This window comes from Dasypus novemcinctus, chromosome 8 (genome assembly GCF_030445035.2).
Source record: "Dasypus novemcinctus isolate mDasNov1 chromosome 8, mDasNov1.1.hap2, whole genome shotgun sequence".
Taxonomy (NCBI): Eukaryota; Metazoa; Chordata; class Mammalia; order Cingulata; family Dasypodidae; genus Dasypus; species Dasypus novemcinctus.
In genome coordinates, this window is record NC_080680.1 from 115,029,548 (window position 1) to 115,053,740 (window position 24,193).

At 37.1% G+C, this 24,193-nt stretch overlaps 1 protein-coding gene across 1 annotated transcript in view; it reads right to left on the bottom strand.

The window, feature by feature from the left end:
- TMEM38B (transmembrane protein 38B) overlaps positions 1 to 24,193 on the bottom strand; it is an 80,863-nt gene that overhangs the window by 40,490 nt on the left and 16,180 nt on the right. Inside the window, exon 2 of the mRNA XM_004462353.4 lies at positions 19,233 to 19,389. Coding sequence (XP_004462410.2) covers positions 19,233 to 19,389 — 157 coding nt within the window. The remainder of the gene's footprint in view (positions 1 to 19,232; positions 19,390 to 24,193) is intronic.

The following is a 24,193-nucleotide window of genomic DNA, read 5'->3' on the forward strand; positions in this document are numbered from 1 at the left end:
ACTGTCAACAGAGGAAAGGATGAACAGAGCATGACATTAATACCAGTATATCATAAGGCAGTAAAAAGTAAAATTAGAACCATACACAATAAAAATGAACCTTAGGAACACAGACTGAATTTAAAAAACAAGTCACAGAAAAATACATACATATAATTCCATTTGTAAAAACTTTCAAAAACTCTATTGTTTAGAGATAAAAGCACAGGCTAAAATTTTAAAGATAAGCAAAAGATAAGCACAAAAATTAATTACGTCTGAGGAAGGAAGGAAGAAAGGGGATAGAATCTGGGGAAGGGTAGTATGCAAGGGAGAACGGCAAGTCTTCGGGGAAGATGGTGGCAATAATGGTAGCATAAATTTTGATCTCTTCAAATCGCCATATAAAAAACAGAGCAACTAGATAGCAAAACCAAAATTCCATGGACAACACTTAACTACAAAATTAGGTGACAAGGTATCCCTTCAAATCCTAAAATGTATGTGGTTAAGGACAAACCACCAACATCCATTAAGACTTGGCATGGCTTGACAAGGAGGCAATATGCTGGCAACTAATGATTTAAGAATAGAACAATTCCAAAATAGCTAACAGGTATGTGGTAATTTGAAATTCTTTTATGAATCCCAAAAAGAGAACTAATCTGTTCCTGTGGGTGTGATACCATTTGATTGCATTAAATTCGTCTGAGGGCCCTTTGATTAGATAACCTGTTAAGACTGCTTTTAGTGCTTTTGATTCTACCACCAGAGTAAGGTGTGGTTCAGACTCGGTCTCCAAACTCTTGCTGAGTCTGATATAAACGGATACACAGAAGGAGACAGAGGAAAAAGGCATGTTTGATGCTGCCATGTGAGAGAGGTTTTGCCTACTGCTGAGCTGCAAAAAGGGAAGCCCCAGAGAGATTCAAGGAGTTCAGAGAGAGAGAAAGAGAGATAAGGCCCAGTAAGAGACAAGCCCTATGCCAGGTTTGCCTACACTTGCAGAAAGGCAGAGACCTCGGCAGGGATCAGTGGCCATCTTGTTTTGCCACATGCCCAAATAAGAGAATCAACAGTAGCTGAATTTGGTAAGAAAGCACCTCTTACGGCACCCTGATTTGGACTTTTCATGCCTTGGAACTGCAAGGTTTTACCCCAAATAAATCCCCTCTATAAAAGCCAACAGATTTCTGGTACTTTGTATATGCCACCCTTTGGCAAACTAAAAGTATTCTCTGAAAAGCACAGCAGTACAATTTGAAAACAAGCAGCTGAAACTGAGGAAGGTTTTACCATCTCCAAAACCAAGTGAGTGCAAAGGGTCCATGATAAGAAGGTCTAAAGGGGCTGAGGAATTTAGACCCCATGAACTTTCCAAACTGATCTACCAGGGTTTCTTTCTAGAATAAACCTACCCAGAGAAGAAACTGCTGAATTAGGATCAAAACTGAGCAGGACAGGAACAAGAGACAAAAGAAAAGGAAGGTCCAGCTTAAAGTGGGGATGGGAAACGCACCGAGAAAACCTGAGAAAGCAGATGACTATCTTTTAGAATGTCACATGAAAATAACATAATGTGAGCTCTGTGAAATAGGAAAAAATTCCTGAACCCCTCCCTTATTCTAAAAGGTCAAGAAAGCTAATTTCACATGAAATTAATTAACTGAACAAGGTCAAATGCCATATAAACTTATTACAAGAAAAAAAAAAAGGGAGAAGAATAAATCCTTCAGTGACAGTGAAAATACTAAGAAAAATGTTACCCACAGAATAAATAAAAACTTTAACCTACTATTTCAAAACAAGCTAAAGACTTCAACAAAGTGATATAAGACATGAAAGAACAACAACATCAGAATTAGTAAAACTAAGAACTGATGTTATGATACCTAGGAAAGAATTAGAAATAAAAGGAAAAAATTTTTTTCAGAAATGAAGACCAAACTAGAAGGAACACAAAGAGAAATAAATGTAACAGATAATGCTTCAAAGAAATAGAAGAAGGGGATAAATTAAAATTTTTAAATGACAGATAAAAAGGATTAAAATGAAAGGAATAAAAAGATAGGTAAAAGAGAACCAATTTATCAAGAATAGGAGTCCCTGAAGAAAACCAAAGCAAGAGAAAAAGTACAAATACTGAAATAACTTTCTCAATAAAACTTTCCCAATTAAAAAAATATGTGACGCTTCTAAAAAGTATACATTACATATCTGAGACTACTGAACCAAAATGATCAACACCAAGACATACTCTATTGTAATTATTGCACTTGAAAGAAAAAAAAAAATTCCTTTGGACATCTCAAAAAAGAGCACGTGATTTTTAAAAGAAAGAAAATTAAATTATCATCAAAATTTTGACAGCAATACTTCATGCCAGAAGAAAATGGAGTCACATATTTAAAACATTCAAGCACAGAAAGTCTAAGCCAATTATTTTACATCCAGTAAAACTAGCTTTCAAGTATAAAAGTCACAGACAAACCATTACCAACATATAAGAACTCAGGTACTACTGTTCCTAATGAATATACTAGAGAATGAATGTCAGAGAATCAAAACTATGAGAGACACACAGACATAAAGATGATGAACATTAAATATATAGTCAACTGCAAAACTGTGAATGAGGATTAAGAAGGGAATAGTACAGTACATAATGGCTATAACTATGACAATATAAAACAGTACATCTATCTTTAAAATGGAAACAGCACAAGAAGTGTATGAAAAAAATTCATGTTTTCTGTAATCACATTGGGTAGTATCAGCATTGTTACTCTACAATTATTGTGCTTAAAAGACAGGGTAAAAACAAATGAGTAACATTCAGATGTTCTAATTCTATCATCTCCTACGGGGTCTTGGATAAACACAATTCTTGGTATGAAGGTGAAAGAAATACATGTGTAACAAAAAGAGGTTAAGAAAAGCTCTATGATCTTGAACTGGAAGTATCAATAGGAAGTGATGAGTTATTTTATCATTATTTTTTCTAGCCCTGTCCACTGATAAGGTAGAATAAATGCTTAACCTAGTTACAATGAGCATGTCTTCCACTCAGATTGTGGTCTTGAAATACCAATTCACATTAAAAGAAACCATGACTTCTTAGAGAAATGAGTAATTCCAGAAAAGTACAAGATGAGCCTTACAAGATAATACCAGAAAGCAAGGAAGCTATCAAAGACTAAAATCTCAGAAGTCGACTTGAAGAGGAGCCCACTTTCCAAAGAAGGGACAATTTGAGCTTCAATAATGATAAAAATTGCAATGTATTGAAAACCCTTGAAATATTTATTAAATCTCTGAGTTTGTAATTATAAAAAAAAAATGTAAAGCATCGCTTTCAGAGGATGACAGGTGATAGGGACAATTCATTATCTTGAAAAGTGATAATGTTAATCACGCATTTATCTTGCCTTTCCTACATGAAATATACAGCTGGGTAACCAAAGTACATTTATGTATCTATTTACAGTAGTATTCTAACTAATAGAGAAAATTAGACTATCACTATTTTGTAATCCCTAATAAATTGATTCAGCCACTAAGTGTAAATGGGTGCTAATTTCACAAAAAGAGAAACAATCAGATATTTTGGGCTTTCCATAGTCTCACTAAAGAGATCAAGCTGAGTCTGATTTGGATTCTTAATCTATCTGCCAATTTTCCAGGAAACACAGAGAATACAAGAATATAATGATATGCATCATAAGTGTGTAATCAGCAAAACCAGTCTATGGAAAACTCTATATAAGTCAAATGGCTCCAGTTCTTCAACAGATAATCTAAAAGAAGAAAGGAATAGATGGGGAGCCTATAAAATAAAAGAAATTTAAGAGATATCACATTTTTAAATAGGTATGACTAAACTATAGTTATACATTTAGGTGATAAAATTATAAACCGATGTAAGAAAGTGATTACCATAGAAAACTTCCAGGAAAGATGGCAAAGTAAGAAGCTCCAGGACTCAGTCCATCCTCCAAAACAGCTGGTAAACAGGCAAGAATTGTATGAAACAATTGTTTTGGGGCTCTGGAGGCCAGGGTAGCACTGTAATGCATTCAGGGAAAAGGAGGACAGAGAGACTGACAAACCACACAAAGAACTGTGAGCAGCTCTCTCCATATGACAGCTGTGAGCATACATTCCTCACTCTGGCAGCAGGCCACCTCAAGAACCAATCTCTGGCTAGCTGCAGCTGTCAAAAATGAACATTAAAAAAAACACTCTTCCCTAAGGAAAAAAGGGGCATGGCCAAGCACTAATCAAGGCTTTTAATTAGTGAATCTAGATCCCTAGGTCCCGGCTCTGAGCTACTGTTTCAACCCACCCTGAACAAAGGGAGCTGGCAGCCAGGGTTTCAACCCCACCCTGACAAGGGCAGAGACAGTGGTGATTTTAAAGACACAGTGCCTTCTTGGGGTAGTGGTGAAGTTTGTTGAAGAGGATTGTCTGCTAGGCAGATCAGAAAACGATAGCTTCGGAGAGCTGCCAAAGAAATATCTGACACCCTTCCTGGTCCCTCCCCAGGGCACTTTGGAACCAGTCTATACCCTTGGTGGGGAAATATTGTCTTGGGAAAGTCCTCTCTGGAGTGACCCTCCTCCCAAAATTTGCCCTCCAATCAAAAGCATCTAGAAATAACAAAAGGAGTCTTTAAAAACTGTGAAGATTCCAATTAAGAGCAGAATGATGAGACTGAAAAACTCCAGTAAAAAACTGAGTGGCTCACCCTGCAGTGACTGCTAGCACTCATCACCCACTCTCAAGGTGTGTTAGCTAGGGCCCAGTCCCTGGCTTGCTACTATGGAAAGAGAAGAACATGGAAACCCTGCACCCCAAAAACTGGGAGTGAAGAAGCCCAGCTGAGTATTGATCATGCTTTTGATCAGTGAATTTAGATTGCTGGGGCCCAGCTCTGACCCACTGTCAGAAACTAGAAAAAGAATTTCCCAAAGCAAGTAGGAGGAAAGAAACAATAAAGATTAGAGCAGAAATAAATGAGATCGAGAACAACAACAACAAAAAAAAAGAGAAACTCAACAAAACCAAAAACTGGTTCTTTGAGAAGATAAATAAAATTGACAAATCCTTAGCAAGACTTGTAGAGAAAATAAGAGAGAAGATGGAAATAAATAAAATCAGCAATGAAAGGGGGGAAGTTCTGACTGACCCCACAGAAATAAAAAGGACAAGATGATATTATAAAAAACTGTATGCCAACAAACTAAACAACCTAGATGAAATGGACAAATCCTTAAAAATGCACAAACAACCTATACTGATGCTATAAGCATACATGAACTTAAACCAAAAACATTTAAAGAAATTAAATCGGTCATCAAAAATCTCCCAACAGGGAAACGGACTTGGCCCAGTGGTTAGGGCGTCCGTCTACCACATGGGAGGTCTGCGGTTCAAACCCCGGGCCTCCTTGACCCATGTGCAGCTGGCCCATGCGCAGTGCTGATGCGCGCAAGGAGTGCCGAGCCACGAAGGGGTGTCCCCCGTGTAGGGGAGCCCCACGCGCAAGGAGTGCACCCGTAAGGAGAGCCGCCCAGCGTGAAAGAAAGAATGTGCAGCCTGCCCAGGAATGGCGCCGCCCACACTTCCCCGTGCCGCTGACGACAACAGAAGCGGACAAAGAAACAAGGCGCAGCAAACAGACACAGTGAACAGACAACCGGAGAAGGGGGTGGGGGGAATTAAATAAATAAATAAATCTTTAAAAAAAAAAAATCTCCCAACAGAAAAAAAGCTCAGGACCAAATGGCTTCACTGGTGAATCCTACCAAGCATTTTGAGAAGAATTAACATGAATCCTGTTTGAACTCTTTCAAAAAATTGAAGAGGGAAAATTACCCAACATATTTCATGAAATCAACATCACCCTAATACCAAAGCCAGATGAAGACACTACAAGAAAAGAAAATTACAGACCAATCTCTCTAATGAATATAGATGCAAAAATCCTCAACAAAATACTTGCAAATAGAATCCAAGAGCATATCACAAGACTTATACATCACAATCAGTGGGACTTACTCCTGGTATGCAAGGGTGGTTCAACATAAGAAAACCAATTAATGTAATACACCACCTTAACAAACTGAAGGAAAAAAACTCACAAGATCATCTTGATCAATGCAGAAAAGGGATTAGACAAAATCCAGCATCTTTTCTTGATAAGAAAAATAATTTGTAAGATAGGATTGAAGGAAAATTTCTCAACATGATAAAAGACATATATGAAAAACCCACAGCCAACATAATACTCAGTGGGGAAAAGTTGAAAGTTTTCCTTCTAAGATTGGGAACCAGACAAGGATGCCCACTGTCACCACTGTTATTCAACATCCCTCGGCAGTCCTTCCCCAGCCCCCACATAAATACTAATCTAATTCCTTTTTTTTTTTTAAAGATTTGTTTATTTATTTTTAATTCTCCCCTCTCCCCCAGTTGTCTGTTCTCTGTGTCTATTTGCTGCGTCTTGTTTCTTTGTCTGCTTCTGTTGTCGTCAGCGGCACGGGAAGTGTGGGCGGCGCCATTCCTGGGCAGGCTGCACTTTCTTTCGTGCTGGGCGGCTCTCCTTACGGGGGCACTCCTTGCGCATGGGGCTCCCCTATGCGGGGAACACCCCTGCGTGGAACACCCCTGCATGGCAGGGCACTCCTTGCGCGCATCAGCACTGCGCATGGGCCAGCTCCACATGGGTCAAGGAGGCCCGGGGTTTGAACCGCGAACCTCCCATGTGGTAGACGGACGCCCTAACCACTGGGCCAAGTCCATTTCCCTCTAATTTCACCTTTACAAATTGATTTATATTTATATTTTATATAAATGGAATCACATAATATGTAGTATTTTACTAGAACAATAGGGGTGTGGAGTTTGTTTGTTTGTGTTTTTTTGGAGTAATGAAATTGTTCCAAAATCTTTCATGGTGATTAAGGCATAACATTGTGATCACACTAAAAGTCACCTATGATACACTTTGGAAAGACTGTATGGTATGTGCATATATCTCAATAAAACTGCTTAATAAATAAATAAATGTGCAAGAATAGCCAGAAATAGCAGCTATGTAGAGCAGAGAAAGCATAAAGAGACTGAGAGGTGAAGAATATTCTTGTTTGTCTGCTTTTTGTTTATTATTATTATTGAAATAATGAAAATGCTCTAATAATGATTGAAGGGATGAATGCACAACTATGTGATTATATCAGATACCACTGATGGTATACTCTGGATGAAGAGTATGGCTTATTAATATGTATCAATAAAATTGATTTGTTTAAAAAAACACAGGTCATACTAAGAAACAGGAAGATATGGCTCAGTCAAGTAAAAATTTAAAATTTGGAGGAGACACATAACTTGGAACAACTAATCAAAGATATTCAAACAAATCTTCTAAATAAATTCAAGATAAAGGAAAACATGGCTAAGGAGATAAAGTGTATTAGTCAGCCAAAGGGGTGCTGATGCAAAATACCAGAAATCAGTTGTTTCTTATTAAGGGTATTTATTTGGAGTAGAAGCTTATAGTTACCAGGCCATAGAGCATAAATTACTTCCCTCACCAAAGTCTACTGCCACGTGTTGGAGCAAGATGGCTGCCAAAGTCTGCCAGGGTTCAGTCTTCCTGGGTCCTCTCTTCCCAGGGCTCATTTCTCTTTGGTTTCAGCTGCTCGGCTTTCTCCACAAGGCCAGCTGTAGAATATCAGGTCAAGGCTCTGTCTCTCTCCCCAAGAGAGAACCTGTGTTTAATGGACTTCCCTCCTCCATCACATACTTGCTTCTCTGTGTGTTTACTTCCTGGACTCCAAGATCAAAACTCCAACCTCCCTTCTCTGCGGCACAGTTTCTCTGTGAATCACCACCCACCAAGAGGGTGGGGACTCAATGTTCTAATGATGAGGCCCAACCAAAACCCCAAGCATTATTTAATCAAGTAAAAGTGAAACTTCTAAATCCAATATAATCAAATATGTCTGGAGAGACAGACCAATTTACAAACATAATCCAATATCTATTTTCGGAATTCATGAACAATATCAAAATGCCACATAAAGATATTAAGAAAACACTGGGTGAGTTTAAAGAATTTGAGTATGGGGGGGAAAAAAAACAACAAAACCGAACTTATGGGAATGAAAGAAATATAAGAGATTAACAATATACTAGAGGCATGAAATGGCAGATTTTAAAAGACAGAAGAAAAAATTAGCAAGCTAGAAGACACGTACACAACATACTCCAAACAGAATAAATCCTAACAGACCTACTCCAAGATACATACTAATCAGAATATCAAATGCCAAAGATAAAGAAAGAAACCTTAAATCAGCAAGAGTAAAGAGATTTGTCACATGTAAGGGAACAGCAATAAGATTAAGTGCCATTTTTTAATCAGAAACCATGGAGGTGAGAAGGGAGTAGAATGGTATTTTTAAGGTACCGAAAGATAAAAACTGTCTGCCAAGAATTCTTTATCTGGCAAAAATGTCCTTCAAAAATGAGGGAGACCTCTCAGTTGAGAGGTGGAATGGGCATCCACCATCCCAGGGTCCTCAAGATGGAGGAATAAAATATGGATTAGAGTAGACTTACTGGTATTCTACTATAGAATTATTCTGATTCTAGAAATGGAAAAAATTATATCATTGATGTGGAGACAGTGACTATGGGAGTTGTTGAAGGCAGGGAGAGGGAAAGGAGGTATGATATGGGGACATTTTCAGGACTTGGGAGTTGTCCTGAATTGATACTGCAGGACATTATATAACCTTCCATAACCCACTGAATGGACTGGGAGAGAGTGTAAACTACAATGTAAACTATAATCCATGCTGTGCAGCAGTGTTCCAAAATGTATTCATAAATTACAATGGATGTACCACACTAATGAAAGAAGTTGTTGATGTGGGAAAAGTGGGGGGTATGGGGAGTGAGGCATAAGGGAACCTTCTATATTTTTTAATATAATATTTTGTGTGATCTATGTTATCTTTTAAAAATAAATAAAAAATATATTTTAAAAAATAATAGGGTGGTTTGGGGGAAAATAACCAAATATAAGATATGGACTATAGTTAGTAGTAATACTTTGATAATCTTTCATAATTTTTTACAAATATTTCACAAGTCAAGGTATTAATGGTGGGGTGATGTATGGGAGCCCTTTATGATGCTATGCATGCTTGTTTTGTAATTTCACAACGTACACTGTGCACTTATTGTTCATGCATGTTCATGTATGAATGATATACTTCAATAAACAATTTTTAAATGAAAAAAGAAAGGATAAAAAAAGTTTAAAATATTCACAGATAAACAGAAACTCCAATTGTTTGTCAACAAGAGATCTGCCTTACAAGAAATAATGAAGAAATTTCTACAGGCTGAAAGGAAAAGGCAGGAAAGAGAGGCTTAGAGGAGAGTGTATAAATAAGGGTAACTGTAGTAGTTTGGTATCACTTATGAATTCCAAAAATAGATATTGGATTATGTCTGTAAACTGGCCTTTTGCATCTTAGATAGTGTCTGATTCAGACATTTCACTTTTACTTGATTAAATAACGGTTAAGGCTTGGAGTGGGCCACGTCAGTAGGATGTGTAAAGAAAATTACATGGCAGAGCATAGAAGGTGTTGGAGTTTTTCATTTTTGTTTTTTTTTAAGATTTTTTATTTATTTCTCTCCCCTTTCCTGCCTCCACCCCCCAGTTGTCTGCTCGCTGCGTCCATTTGTGTGTGCTCTTCTGTGTCCGCTTGTATTGTCAGCAGCACCAAGAATCTGTGTCTCTTTTTGTTGCATCATCTTGCTGCGTCAGCTCTCTGTGTGTGCAGCACCACCCCAGGCAGGCTGCACTTTTTCACGCTGGGCGGCTCTCCTTACAGGGTGCACTCCTTGTGCATGCGGCTCCCCTACGCAGGGGACACCCCTGTGTGGCACAGCACTCCTTCCGCACATCAGCACTGCACGTGGGCCAGCTCATTACACAGGTCAGGAGGCCCTGGGTTTGAACCCTGAACCTCACATGTAGTAGGTGGATGCTCTATCTGTTGAGCCAAATCCGCTTCCTGTGTTGGAATTTTTTGATGCTAGAATTTTGGATGCTGGAGCCTAGGAAGTAAGGACACAAAGGGGTAGAGAGAAGGCTTGATTAGACACAGCAGAGGCCCAGGAAGAGAGACGAGCTGTTCACCTGATAGTCTACAGCTGGCCTTGTAGAGAGAGCTGAGCAGCTGAGCCCAGAGAGAAATGAGACCCAGGAAAAAAGGAACCCAGGCAGCCATCTGACTCCAACATGTAGTGTTAGAGGAAGGAAAAATGACCTCAAGATACAGGAAGCAGACTTACAACCTAATTTCATAAAAGATACTCACTTGTTGGCTATGTTACCACTGAAATCATATCAAAGATTATCTACTATTCCTTTACCTGATAATAAAAACAAAGGTTCTAGGAATGTGTCTGGGTCCCTGAGCTCTTCCTAGTTGCCACCCTGGAATTGTTGGTTCTATGCATGGCATGTTTTACAGTGAGCAGTTGTATACTTTTTCTCCTTCCTTTCCCCCTTCCAATTTTGCAGGTCAGATTAGTGTTGGAGTAATCATTTTCTCCACAATCTGTTGTTTTTAATAGATCATTATTGTGCAGTTCATGGAATCATGGAATGTCAAACACATATCCAACAGATTAGAATGCAGTTAGACTGAGAAGTCTGGTGTGGATTTGAGGATAGACATGCTGAAAATGTTCTACTTGAAACCTGTAGACTTAACAGGACTGTAACTGGGTGAAAGAGCCCTCATAGAATACAGTGTGGCCACAAGGACCAAAGTATGAGTTGATCTCTTCCTATCTAGTGTGTTTCGAGTTTAAATGTATGGCTGAAGTCTCTTTCATATCCAAACCCTTTATAGTGTGAATTCTCTCATTTCAACTAAGGTCAGTGTATTAGTCAGGGTTCTCTAGAGAAACAGAATCAACAAGAGATATTGGTCAATAGTAAGCAATTTTATAAGAGTCTCTCATGCAGCCATGGGGATGCACAAGTCCAGGTTCTGCAGGCAGGCTGCAACCAGGGGCTCCAATGAGAGTCCAATGAAGGTTCTTGACGAGTTCTGAGAGATGGTGACTGTCCAAAGACAAGCTGGGAAATTCTCTCTCAATGCTAGAATCATTTCCCCTTTTAAGGCATTCAACTGATTGGGTTAAGCATCACTCATTGCTGATGGCAATCTCCCTGACTGATGTAATTGTAATCAGCTAGCTATGATTTAGTACTGCAGTAAAGTCAATGATGACTAAAGTCCACAAATGTCGTTGTATTACAGTTAGCCCAGTGCTTGCCTGACCAAACAATTGGGCACAATTAACTGGTTGAGTTTACACAATAGTCTGACCATCACAGTCAGCATACTGACTAACAGCTTTCACACATTGATATTATTCATAAGGACTATCTCAAATTTCGGTAGTCTCATGTTGTTTAAGGTTTGAAAAATTAAGGTTTTCCCACAGAGATGTTATTCTCATGGTTTCTGTCCTGTGCGTATTCTCTCATGTTGCCTGAGGGCAGAACTGAGTGAAGACTTTCCCAATGAGATGACAATCATGGCGTTTATCTCCAGTGTAAGTTGTCTAACGTTGTCTAAGATGATAATATTTACTGAAGGTTTTCTCACATGCATGACATCTATAGATTACTCTCCAGTGTGAGCTCTCTCGTGTATTTTAAGAGAAGAACTTTCACTGAAAGCTTTCCCACAAAGATAACATTCATGGAGTTTCTCTCCAGTGTGAGTTCTCTCATATTGTCGAAGGGCAGAATTTTGCCTGAAAGACTTCCCACATAGATGACATTCAAAGGGTTTCTCTCCATTGATTTCTCTCATACCATTTAAGGGAAGAGCAACGAATGAACACTTTCCCACATAGATGACATTTATAGGGTTTCTCTCTAGTGTGACTTCTCTCATGGTTTTTAAGAGAACGTTCACTGAAAGCTTTCACACATTAATGACATTCATGGCTTTCTCTCCACTGTGAGTTCTCTCATGCTTTCATAGAGCAGAATTTTGCCTGAAAGATTTTCCACATACTTCACATTCATAGGATTTCTCTCCATTTTGAGTTCTCTCATGTAATCTAAGATGATGATATTGATTGAAGGCTTTCCCACAGAGGTGGCAATCATGGGGTTTCTCTCCAGTGTGAGTCATCTCAATGTATCTAGGATGATAATATTTACTGAGGTTTTCCCACATCGATAATATAAAGAGTGTTTCTCTCCAGAGTGACTTCTCATGTTGTTTAAGGAAAGAACAATGAATGAAGGCTATCCCACATAGATGACATTTGTGCAGTTTCTCTCCAGTGTCACCTTTCATGGAGACTACGATTAGAATTATGACTGAAAGGTTTCCCACAGAAATGACATTCATGGGTTTCTCTCCAATGTGAATTTTTTCATGTTCTCTACGATAAGGATATCAACTGAAGGTTTTCCCACATAGATGACATTCATGGCATTTCTCTGCAATGTGATTTCCATTGTATTATCCGAGGCGAGAGCTTTTTATAAAGGTTTTAGCACTTTGGTCAAATTCACATGATTTACTCCTAGTGTCAATCTCCTTGTGGTGAATTAAAAGATAGACGGTCCCTGAGGACTTTTGCAAGTGGTCTGCTGAAATATGGTTTTTTGGTCATGTGGATTAATGTAGATTGAGTCACTGTAGATCTGTGAGTGGAATCTTCTTGCAAATAATTAAATTTAAAGGAATTCTTTTCAGTGTGAGATCTTTGAATTGACAAATGTCTTTCCTGCAGATAGATGACACAAATATAATTTCTATCATTTTTTATTTTTAAAGGCATAATACCTCCCCACAGAGACAAGATTATTGGTATTCTCCAACATCACTTCTCTGAAAAGCTTTCTCTATGATGTGTCTAGTAGGGCCCACTCTTCGGGGGGAATTCTACACACATATCTTTGAAGATCTCTAACTCCTGTGGTTGCACTGTCAATAGTTCAGCTTACAGCTATCTCCCTCTGGATTTTTACTCACAACTAGACAAGTAATAGGCAGGAAGAGTTAATATTCTTCTCATTCTTTAATTTAGGATTTGTGCAGTTCTTCTTCAGTCCCCATCTTCCACCAGAATTATGAAATTTGCCATTATATTTGCTGAATCTCTGGGGTGTTTTTTTCAGAGGCTCTCTTCCATTGCTGTGTTGATGACATCACTGTACCAACATTGATTACTGTTGCCTGAGTTTCCTACATTCTTCTCAAGTGGACAGAGACCATTCTCCAGGATAGACCATATGTTGGTCTCAATAAATTTTGAAAGATTGAAATTATATACAAAGCACTTTCTCTGACCACAATGGAATGAAGTTGTAGATCAACACCAGGTGGAGAACTGGAAAATTCACAAATATATGGTGGTTAAACAACACACTCCTAAACAAATGGAAAGACATCCTGTGTTGATAGATTGTTAGACTAAATATTGTCAAGATGTCAATTCTACCCAAAATGATTTATAGATTCAATGCAATCCCAATCAAAATACCAACAGCCTACTTTGTAGAAATGTAAAAGTCAATAATCAAATTTATTTGGAAGGATAAGGGGCCCCAAATAGCCAAAAACATCTTGAAAAAGAAGAACAAAATTAGAGAAATCACACTTCCTGATTTTAAATCACATAACAAAGCTTCAGTAGTCAAAAAAGCATGAAGATGGCATAAAGATAGATATATTGACAAATGAAATCAAATTGAGAGTTCAGAAATAGATCTTCACATCTATGGTCAATTGGTATTTGACAAGGCTGCCAAGTCCACTCAACTGGGAAAGAAAAGTCTCTTCAGCAAATGGTGCTAGGAGAACTGGATATCCATATCCAAAAGAATGAAAGATGACCCCTTTCTCACACCTCACACAAAAACTAACTCAAAATGGATCAAAGACCCAAATATAAAAGCCAGGACCATAAGAATACTAGAAGAAAATGTAGAGAAGCATCTTCAAGATCTTGAGGTAGACAATGGTTTCTTAGACTTTACACCCAAAGCACACACAATGAAAGAAAAAATAAGTGAGACTGCCTGAAAATTAAAAACCATTGTGCTTCAAAGGACTTTGTCAAGAAAGTGAAAAGAAAAGTTACTCAATGTGAAAAAATATTTGGAAAGCACGTATCCGATAAGGGTTTAATACCCAGAATATATAAAGAAATCATACAACTCAACAATAAAAAAGACAAACCAATTTAAAAATGGACAAAAGACTTGAATAGACATTTCTCCAAAGAGTAAATACAAATGGCTAAAAAAAAACATGAAAAGATGCTCAACATCACTACTTATTAGTGAAATACATATCAAAATCATAATGAGATATTATTACACTTGCTAGAATGGCCTCTGTAAAAAGAAACAGAAAACTACAGGTGTTGGAGAGGATGTGGAGAAAAAGGAACAGTCATTCATTGCTGATAGGAATATAAAATGGTACAGCCACTGTGGAAGACAATTTGGCAGTTCCTGAGAAAGCTAAGGTTAGAATTACCATACTAGGTATATACCCAGAAGAACTGAAAGCAGGGACTTGAACAGATATTTGTAATCCAATATGTTCATAGCACCATTATTCTCAACTGCCAAAAGACAGAGCAACCTCACGTGCCCATGAACCGATGAAGAGATAAACAAAATGTGATATATACTTACAATGGAATATTATTCAGCCATTAAAAAGAATGAAGTCCTGATACATGCAATAACATGGATGAACCTTGAGGACATTATGTTGAATAAAATAAGCTAGACACAAAAGGACAAATATTACATGGTATCACTGATATGAACTAATTATAATGGGCAAACTCATGGAGTCAGAGATTAGAATATAGGCTACCAGGAGATATACTGGGGTTAGGGAAAGGGAAGTTAATGCTTAACTTGTATAGCTTTTCTATATAAGTGATAATAAAGGTTTGGAAATAGATGGTGGTGATGGAAGCACACTATTTTAAGTGTAGTCAACAGCACTGAACTATAAAGGTGAATGTGGTTAAAAGGGGAAACTTTAGGATGTGTATGTTACTAGACTTAAAACTGAAGGATAAAACGTAGGATTATACAACACAGTGAACCCTTTTATACACAAAGGACTATAGTTAAAAGTCCAGGAATGTCATGAATTATAACAAATGTCCAACACTAATACAAGGTGTTAATAATAGGGTAGCATATGGGAAAAATAATGCACCTAGTATAAACTATGGACAACAGTTAATAGTACTATTTAATCATCTTTCATCTATTGTAACAAATGTTCCACACCAATGCAAGGTATTACTGGTGGGGTGGGGTATGAGATTCCTGTATTTTATGCATGACTTCTCTGTAAACCTACCTGTTCTCTAATTTTTAAAAAAATGTATGAAAAAAATACTAATAAATTAAAAAAATATTAATAAATAAAAAATACTAGTAAATAAAAAGATACTAATAAATAAAAGGATAATGGCTATTTTAGGTAGGTTAAGGTGGGAAGGGAGTTGGGATTAGAATGGGACACATAAAAAGGACTTCTGGGATGGGTGGCAAAGTTGCATTTTTTTACTTGGGTGATGATTCCAAGACTTTAATTTATAATAATTCATCAAGCCATATATTTAATTTTTGTGATTTTTCTGAATGTTTCATTTTAAAATAAAAAGGTTTTTTAAAACTAAGGGTAAAAAAAAAACTAAGGGCAATTTTTTTTCTTAAACTGAATAATGGATATATAAATTTTAATTATATCACAATTCATTATATTCTACATGTACTTTATAAATACCCTGTCCTATCTATTCAGTATTAATTGGAATTCATAAATTTAAAATCTTATTATTCACAGGAAAAACTCTTCTTAGTTAAGATGATATTTTAAATGCCTGGGTTGAAATTCAGACCCTGCCATTTATATATTCTTTAAGCTTCAATTTCCTCTTAGATCTGAGATTAACAATTAATTACTTTACTATTAATTAATGCACTGTATAAAAAAACACATCTTATTTTTGTTTCTAACATACCTTTTATTTTAAGCCAAGAAAGTACACTATATTTATAGACAAGCAATTTCCTTTTGTTTAAATGACTAGCTAATCAAGTTCTATAATTCCTGGCTATCCAATTGTAGAAGTCCTTTATATCACAGAATGCTTATCCCTTGAACTTAGAACAATACTTGGCACACAGTTACAAAACAAATTCTCTGCTCTGATAAAGCCTCATTCTAGTGGGGTGAGACAGGCTTAGGAACATAAAAAATAAATTAATAGGGAAGCACAATTGGCCCAATGGATAGGGTGTCCGCCTACCATACGGGAGGTCCGCGGCTCAAACCCCGGGACTCCTTGACCCGTGTGGAGCTGGCCCATGTGCAGTGTTGATGCACGCAAGGAGTGCCGTGCCATGCAGGGGTGTCCCCGGCATAGGGGAGCCCCACACGCAAGGAGTGCACCCCGTAAGGAGAGCCGCCCAGCGCAAAAAAAAGTGCAGGCTGCCTAAGAATGGCACCGCACACACGGAGAGCTGACACAACAAGATGACATAACAAAAAGAAACACAGATTCCTGATGCCACTGATAAGGACAGAAACGGTCACAGAAGAACACACAACGAATGGACACAGAGAGCAGACAACTGGGGGCGGGGGAGGAGGGGAGAGAAATAAAAAATAAATCTTTAAAAATAAATTAATTAATTAATATATAATATGTCAGGTAGTAATAAGTCAAAGAAAAAAAAGTGATAGAATAGTCATGAGAGCAGAGGCGTTCCTTTAGATAGATTCATCAGGGAACGCCTTTCTTATAAAGGAAAATTTGATCCTTTGGGGGGAACAACTTTCCAGGGAGGGCAGAACAAGAGCACAGGCATTGATTTAGTAGAAAAGAACCTTATGGGTTCAATAAACAGCAAATCCAATGTGGTTACAGCAGTGAGACAATAGATCAGACAGAGTGGAAGGAAAGATCTTATATGGTCTTTCAGGCCACAGTAAGAATTTTAGATTTTGTTCTCCGTAAGACAAGAAACCACTGAGCATAGGAGTGAGATGTTCTGAACTATTTTAAAATAACCACTTTGCCATGTAAAGAACAGACTCCCGGGGATAAAAGAAGCAGCAGCCAGACCACTTAGGAAGCTACTACAGTTGAAGTTATCACAAGGAATGGGGGTCAGGACTAGGGTAAGAGGAGTGCAAGTGATGAAAAGTGTCATATAGACACCGGGTTATGTAGAGAAGGCAAGATTGTTTTAACTCTTTTTATACAGTTTAGACAAACACACATATAAAAAAAAATGCTCAACTTTAAAAATACTGTTACAGAAATGAAAGTCCTTAAGAAAATCATTATAATAGCAATTGGAAGATTGTACTTTAAGAGATGGTTAAACAAATCTATAATAAGGGACAGTACATGTTTAGTTTGAAGGCTCTAAAGTGAAATTTCCTGGGTTTGAATCCTGGTTCAACCTCTTAATGATAAGAAAATGTTAGCAAAGTCTCTGTGCCTAAATTGTCTCATTTGTCAAATGGGAATAACAATAATAGCTACCTCACTGGGCCCTCATGATTAAGTATGAAAATAAATATAAAGAATTTAGATGGTCCATAGTAATGATGCAATAAATACTAGTTATCAAATTTATCATTCTACTCCTCCAAGTTTCCACCGTCACATTACTTTTCCTATACTACTATTTATAATCTTGTCATCACTTATTATATATTCATTCAAAAATTTACAATAAAAGTGAACTTAAAGGGAAGCAGCTGTGGCTCAATCAGATGAGCTCCTGTCTACCATATGGGAGGCCCTCAGTTCGCATCTGGGGCCTCCTTGTGAAGGCTCGCCCGCATGCCACAGAGTGCCACCCGGCCCACAGATGCCACGGAGAGCTGACTCAGCAAAGGTGTTGCAAAAAAAGAAGGGAGACAAGCAAGAACACAGAAGAGCTGGCAGCGAATGAACACAGAGAGCAGATAGCAAGCAAGCCACAAGGCGGGAGGGGAAAATAAAAATACAGACACAGGGGGAAACGGACTTTGGCCCAGTGGTTAGGGCGTCCGTCTACCATATGGGAGGTCCGCGGTTCAAACCCCGGGCCTCCTTGACCCGTGTGGAGCTGGCCATGCGCAGCGCTTATGCGCGCAAGGAGTGCCGTGCCACGCAAGGGTGTCCCCCGCGTGGGGGAGCCCCACGCGCAAGGAGTGCGCCCGTGAGGAAAGCCGCCCAGCGTGAAAAGAAAGAGCAGCCTGCCCAGGAATGGCGCCGCCCACACTTCCCGTGCCGCTGACGACAACAGAAGCGGACAAAGAAACAAGACGCAGCAAATAGACACCAAGAACAGACAACCAGGGGAGGGGGGGAAATTAAATAAATAAATCTTTAAAAAAAAAAAAAAAAAAAAAAAAAATACAGACACAGAAGAACATACAGCAAAATGGACACAGAGAGCAGACAGCACAGAAAAAGTCGCAAGGAGAGGGATAAAAAAAAAATGAATTTAAAGTGTTGCTAACATTACATATGTTTAAGATATTTTTTATTCAAAAGTAATATTTTGCTTCAGCTATAATAAAACACTCTGATTTACAGTATTAAAACTTTATATATCAGTCCTCTTAAGGATAACTGACAACAGCAAGAATTCAAAGGAACACCTATAACATTTTTTCTTTGCTTCAAAACTACAAAATTAATGTTTAAAGATTTCACAAGACTCTGAAAAATTCAAGAAGGATATAACAAGAACAATTATTAATACAAATCATCGTCGCCTGGACTTCTTGTTTAGTTAATCACATTCTTGATTTTATCCAGTTGTTCACCCATGTGTATGGGTTAGGTTCACAAAATAAACTGTTTAGGATCAAAGATGATGCCTTTTCGTACTGGAAAAGCTTCCACTAAAGATGCGTAAGACTACAGCAACAACATTGCCTCTGGGGGATGACAAGGAGAAAAGAGTGAGAAAGAGACATACCACATACTTAATACATTTGTCCTCATTTGGGTTCTTTCCTTGCATATGCATTACCTCTTCAAGAACATAAAATGATTTACAAAGAAAAAAATTTTATTTCACTAACAATTTACAAATCAATTTTTTAAATATCTCATAGTCCACCACAATCACAGCTTACCAGATTGAAGATGCCAGTAATATGTTAGTGTGGTTTGCAAGAAATCGCAAAGGAGGCTCTGCAAGCAGTATACAGGATAAAATTCCTCCACCAAAACAGTGGAGCATAGCCGTAAACCAACTTGAAAGAGGATTCTTCCATGCCACTGTCTCTGCTCCTGAAATGATAGATGGGATCTGAGATAGTGGTATATTAAGCAAGTCCAGCAGTACCAGGGGCACCTTAAGAAATTCTTAAATTCATATTTTCAAGAACTTCATATTACTCATACGTGTGACAATCACTATAAACCATATCTTTTGCTTTTTTAAAGCAAGATTGAAAACATTCTGTTAAGACCTGCGTGTTTGAGGGCACATTTAAAATATTCAGTTCAGGCTTTCATTTTTATAATAATACACTACTAGGGAACTGGCAATCTCCCCACCTACTGTCTCCTTTCATCCCAAACCCTTTTGTAAGTACTCCCACATGATATGTCAAAGTGATACATGAAGAAAGAATTATAATCTTAATTATTTTAAAAAAAAGGGTTTCAACTTGGGAGGCTAAAAATAGAATCACAAAATAAATCCAGAGATGAAAAGCTGATGAGGAAAAAGATACTTATATCTCAAAATACTCCTAGCTTATTGATTACAGAGGGAAAAATAATAACTTTAAAGAAAAGTCTTGTAGATATTCCCAAAATCAACATCAGGTGACTCCTGATATGATACCGTGAGAACACATCATCACTTCTGTGGTATTTCTACCAAAAACATATAACTTGAAACTAACCTAATCAGACAAACCCAAACTGAAGGCATTTTGCAAAAAATAATAATAAAAAATCTGGCCTAGACTTTAAAAATGTCAAAGTCAAGGAACAAACAAAAAAAAGCTTACGATGTACCAGATTAAATGACATTAAAGAGACATGACAGGACAATATGTTGAGTGAAGCAACTAGACACAAAAGGACAAATACTGTATGATTGCATTACTATGAACAAAATATATTGTGTAACATATTGTATGATTCAAAAAAAAATTTTATATATATCCAGTACATTTGACTGAGATATGTATGTTTTTATTCAAGTGTTTTATTTTTAAATTATTTTTATATTTTCAATTATTATATGTACAAAATAAAGTTTAAAAAAAAAGACATGCCAACTAAATTCAATAATTATACCAGATCATATCCTAGAGTGGGGAAAAAATAATTATAGAGGATGTTATTAGGACAATGATAAATTCTAAATATGGACTGTGGATTAGATAATAGCATTGTATTATTGTTAAACTTCCTGATTTTGATAACTATACAGTGTTCTTAGAATATACACACTTAAGTAATTAGAAGCAATGGGGTAAAGAACCTCCAATTTATATTCAAATAGTTCAGAAAAAATAGTATGCATAGATTTTTAAAATTCAGAAAGAGAGAAAGAAAAAGAGAGATAAAGTAAACAGAAAAAAACTATAAAAAACTAGTGACTCTGGGTAAAGAATAAATGGGGGTTTCTGGACCTATTCTGGCAAATTCTCTATAAATACAAAATCAAAGGGAAAAGTTACCAAAAAAAAGAATTAAAATCAAACCTAGAGAAATAGAAACAATTTATACAAATAAAAAGCTAAATAAATGACATAGAAGCCAAATTAGGGACACAATGGATAATCACTAAAGCCAACACAAAGCTGTTCTTTCAAAATACCAACAAAACAGCATTGTTCAGCAAGTTTGAGCAAAGGAGAAAAAATAAGAAAGAAAATAATACATGAATGTTTTTTTAAAGGAAGTAACTCTAATTAGATATTTGTTTTATATAGTAATAGGAAAACAACATATATTTAATCCATTAAATTCAAGGATATAGTTGAAATGGACAATTTTCTAGAAATTTTGTTATGGAATGAACTATGTCCCCCCAAAAAAGATATGTTGACATCCTAACCCCAAGTACTGCAGAATGTGACCTTATTTAGAAATAGGGTCATTAAAGATGGGATTAGGGAAGTTAAAATGGGTCATCCCAGAGTAAGGTAGGCCTTTAATCCAATATGACTGGTATCCTAAGAAGAGGACATCTGGACACAGAGAGATGGAATGGAGAGAGAGACATAGGGGAGAACACCATGTGACAAATGAGTCAGAGAAGCGACAGGTTGTCAGCAAACCACCGCCAGAAGTTAGAAGAAAGGCATGACACTACCCATATACCTTGGTTTTAAACTTCTAGCCTCCAAAACTGTGAAACAATAAATTACTGTTGTTTTAAGCCACCCATTTTTTGGTACCTTGTGACAGCAGTCCTAGGATGCTAAACAACTACAAATTAGCAAAAATTCCCTTAACAAGTAGAAACCTAAACATACATATAACTACAGAAAATAAATTACACAGCATCAAAGATCTACTCCAAGAAAGGTGCTAGATCCAAATAAATTAACAGAAAATATTTATCAAATATATTTGGATTACACATTATTATAATACATAACTAGTTCAGAGTATACACAGCAAAAGATGAAAAACTTAAATCATTCTCTGAGACAATACAATCCCAGCTTCAAAAACAGAAGATTTTCGACAGAGAGCAAGAGAAAAGAAGGAGGGAGGAAAGAAGGATGCACACTATAATTCTAACTTAGGGAGATAATGCATAAATACATTAATAACAAATTGAAAGTAAGAGTTTTTTTAAAGGATAATAAATCATGACCAAGCAGATTTTATCCTTCAAAGAGTTCAAGAAGATTCACTATTTAGAAACTCATTAAAATCATTCACTATATTAACACATCACTCGTTTGGACATTTGATAAAATTTTAACATTTCTGATTTTTTTTTAATCTAGCAATCTAAAAACAAAATAAAATAACCTGAAAAAAATCATGAAGGAAAAGACTGACAAATTGGACTACATCAAAATTTAAAACTTCCATATGACAAAAAACTGGGATAAAACGTTTTTCAACGTATATAAGGCACACTCTTACAAATTAATAGAAATAGATAACTCAAAAGAAAAATGGGCAACTATAAATGGCTAATAACATAGTACCCACCCACCAAAAATAAAAAGTCCTCACTAGCAATCAAGTATTAAAACGTTAACCTCCCTTCTCTGCAATGTGGTTTCTCTGTGCTATTGACATTGCCCAATCAAAGCTTTAATCATAATTTAATCAAGTAAAAGTGAAACCTCTGAATCCAATATAATCTAATATGCTCAGAAGTACAGAGCAGTTTACAAACATAATCCAATATCTATTTTTGGAATTCATAAACAGTATGAAGCTGCCACACTCCACCCTCTGAATTCCAAAAAGACATTACAATACTCAAAAACATCTTATTTCAGTAACAATATTAAGTACAAAATCATATCATAATCAGTTTAAAGAAAATACATTTTGTCTTGGGGCAAAGCCCTGTCTGCTGTAGAGCTCTGAAACTTACAAAACCATTTATCTGCTTCCAATATACAAATGGACAAAGCATAAACATTTACATTACATTAAGGAGAAATTGGGAGGGAAACATAAGTCATGGGTCTCCTACAGTTCCATAAACTTGCATGGCATACTTCATTAGGTGTCAAAGTCTGAGAGTCATTCTTAAGATGATGATTTCACCTTCCTGGGACCTTATGGGGACCCAACTTTGCCAGAGGCTTGCCCAACAGCCATTTTCTTGGTTCCACCCTCATCAAGCAGCTGGGTGGTGACCAAGCTCCAAACCTCACCCTCCAAGAGCACTGGGGTAATTGCCACACTCTACCCAATTTTTCACTCTACCCAATTTTTGGGTTAGAGACTTAACCTCCCTAGTACTGTAAAGATAACATCCTCCCTAACCTTTGGCAATACAGGCCCAACCCTCTCAGAGCAATGAGTTGGTGACCTGGCCTTCCCTAATCCATGAGGGACATGCCCACTCCTCTCAGACTTATGGGGTGGAGACCTTAACCTTGCTAATCCTTGGGGAATATGCTCCACCCTCTCTGTACCCTGGGGTGGTAAAACTCTCCCTGAAGAGAAGATGGGAACATCCACCCTCTTCAACTGCTGGGGCAAACTCACCCTCCCTATATACATGGGTGGCATTCCTCTCTTGGCCCAAGGAGACATCTTAATTCCAGATCTCAGCTTCCATGATTTTCCTCTTGAAGTTATTTCCCTTTCAAACTCTCCCTTCCATCTTCCTTTTAGTCCAGCTGACAATGCTTTTGTTCATACAGCTCTCTCAGAAAGCCTGTTGGTTTAGCAAGCAAGAAGCAGGGGTCCAAGCCATCAGACAGTAAGACTTTCACAAGTCTTTCCTAGATAACTGTATCTCCAATCCTGATTTACAAATTCCAAGTTTCGTTAAGTGCTCAAATGGGGCACTATCATCTGGGGACTTCATTTCCAGAGGCTTGGAATTTCTGAAATCAGTTTCTGATTTCTTTGTGCCCAAAGAGTCAGTTCTCAGCTTATCTCACTCCTCTAGCATTTTGCTATAAACTGCAAGGAAAAGTCAAGCAGCATTCTCCAAATTGACTTTGGAAAGTTCTTCGGCTAAATGCCCAGGCTAGCCATTTTCAAATTCTGCCTTCCATAAAACATACATTCTATAAATTCCTATTGTATGAAAGAAAAATATACGTAAAACATTTCAAAGGGTATTAAGCATTAGGATTTTACAACCATTCATGTCCTTTATGTAGTACTGTTATAAATTTTATAAATATTACTGTTTGTGACTTCTTGGTAGAACCTCATAACCTGTCTTGGTTTCAGTTCTATCTTTCATAAAATGTAAATAATACATACCTTAGAAAGATTTTAAATGGTAGAATATACATAAAAATACATACATTCCTACCTAGTATATGGCAGATAATCTGCTGAATCATTTATCTATTGAAGGGATTGATCATTGACAGTACAAAAAAAGAGGCAAATGAAACCCCTGGGCTGCTTC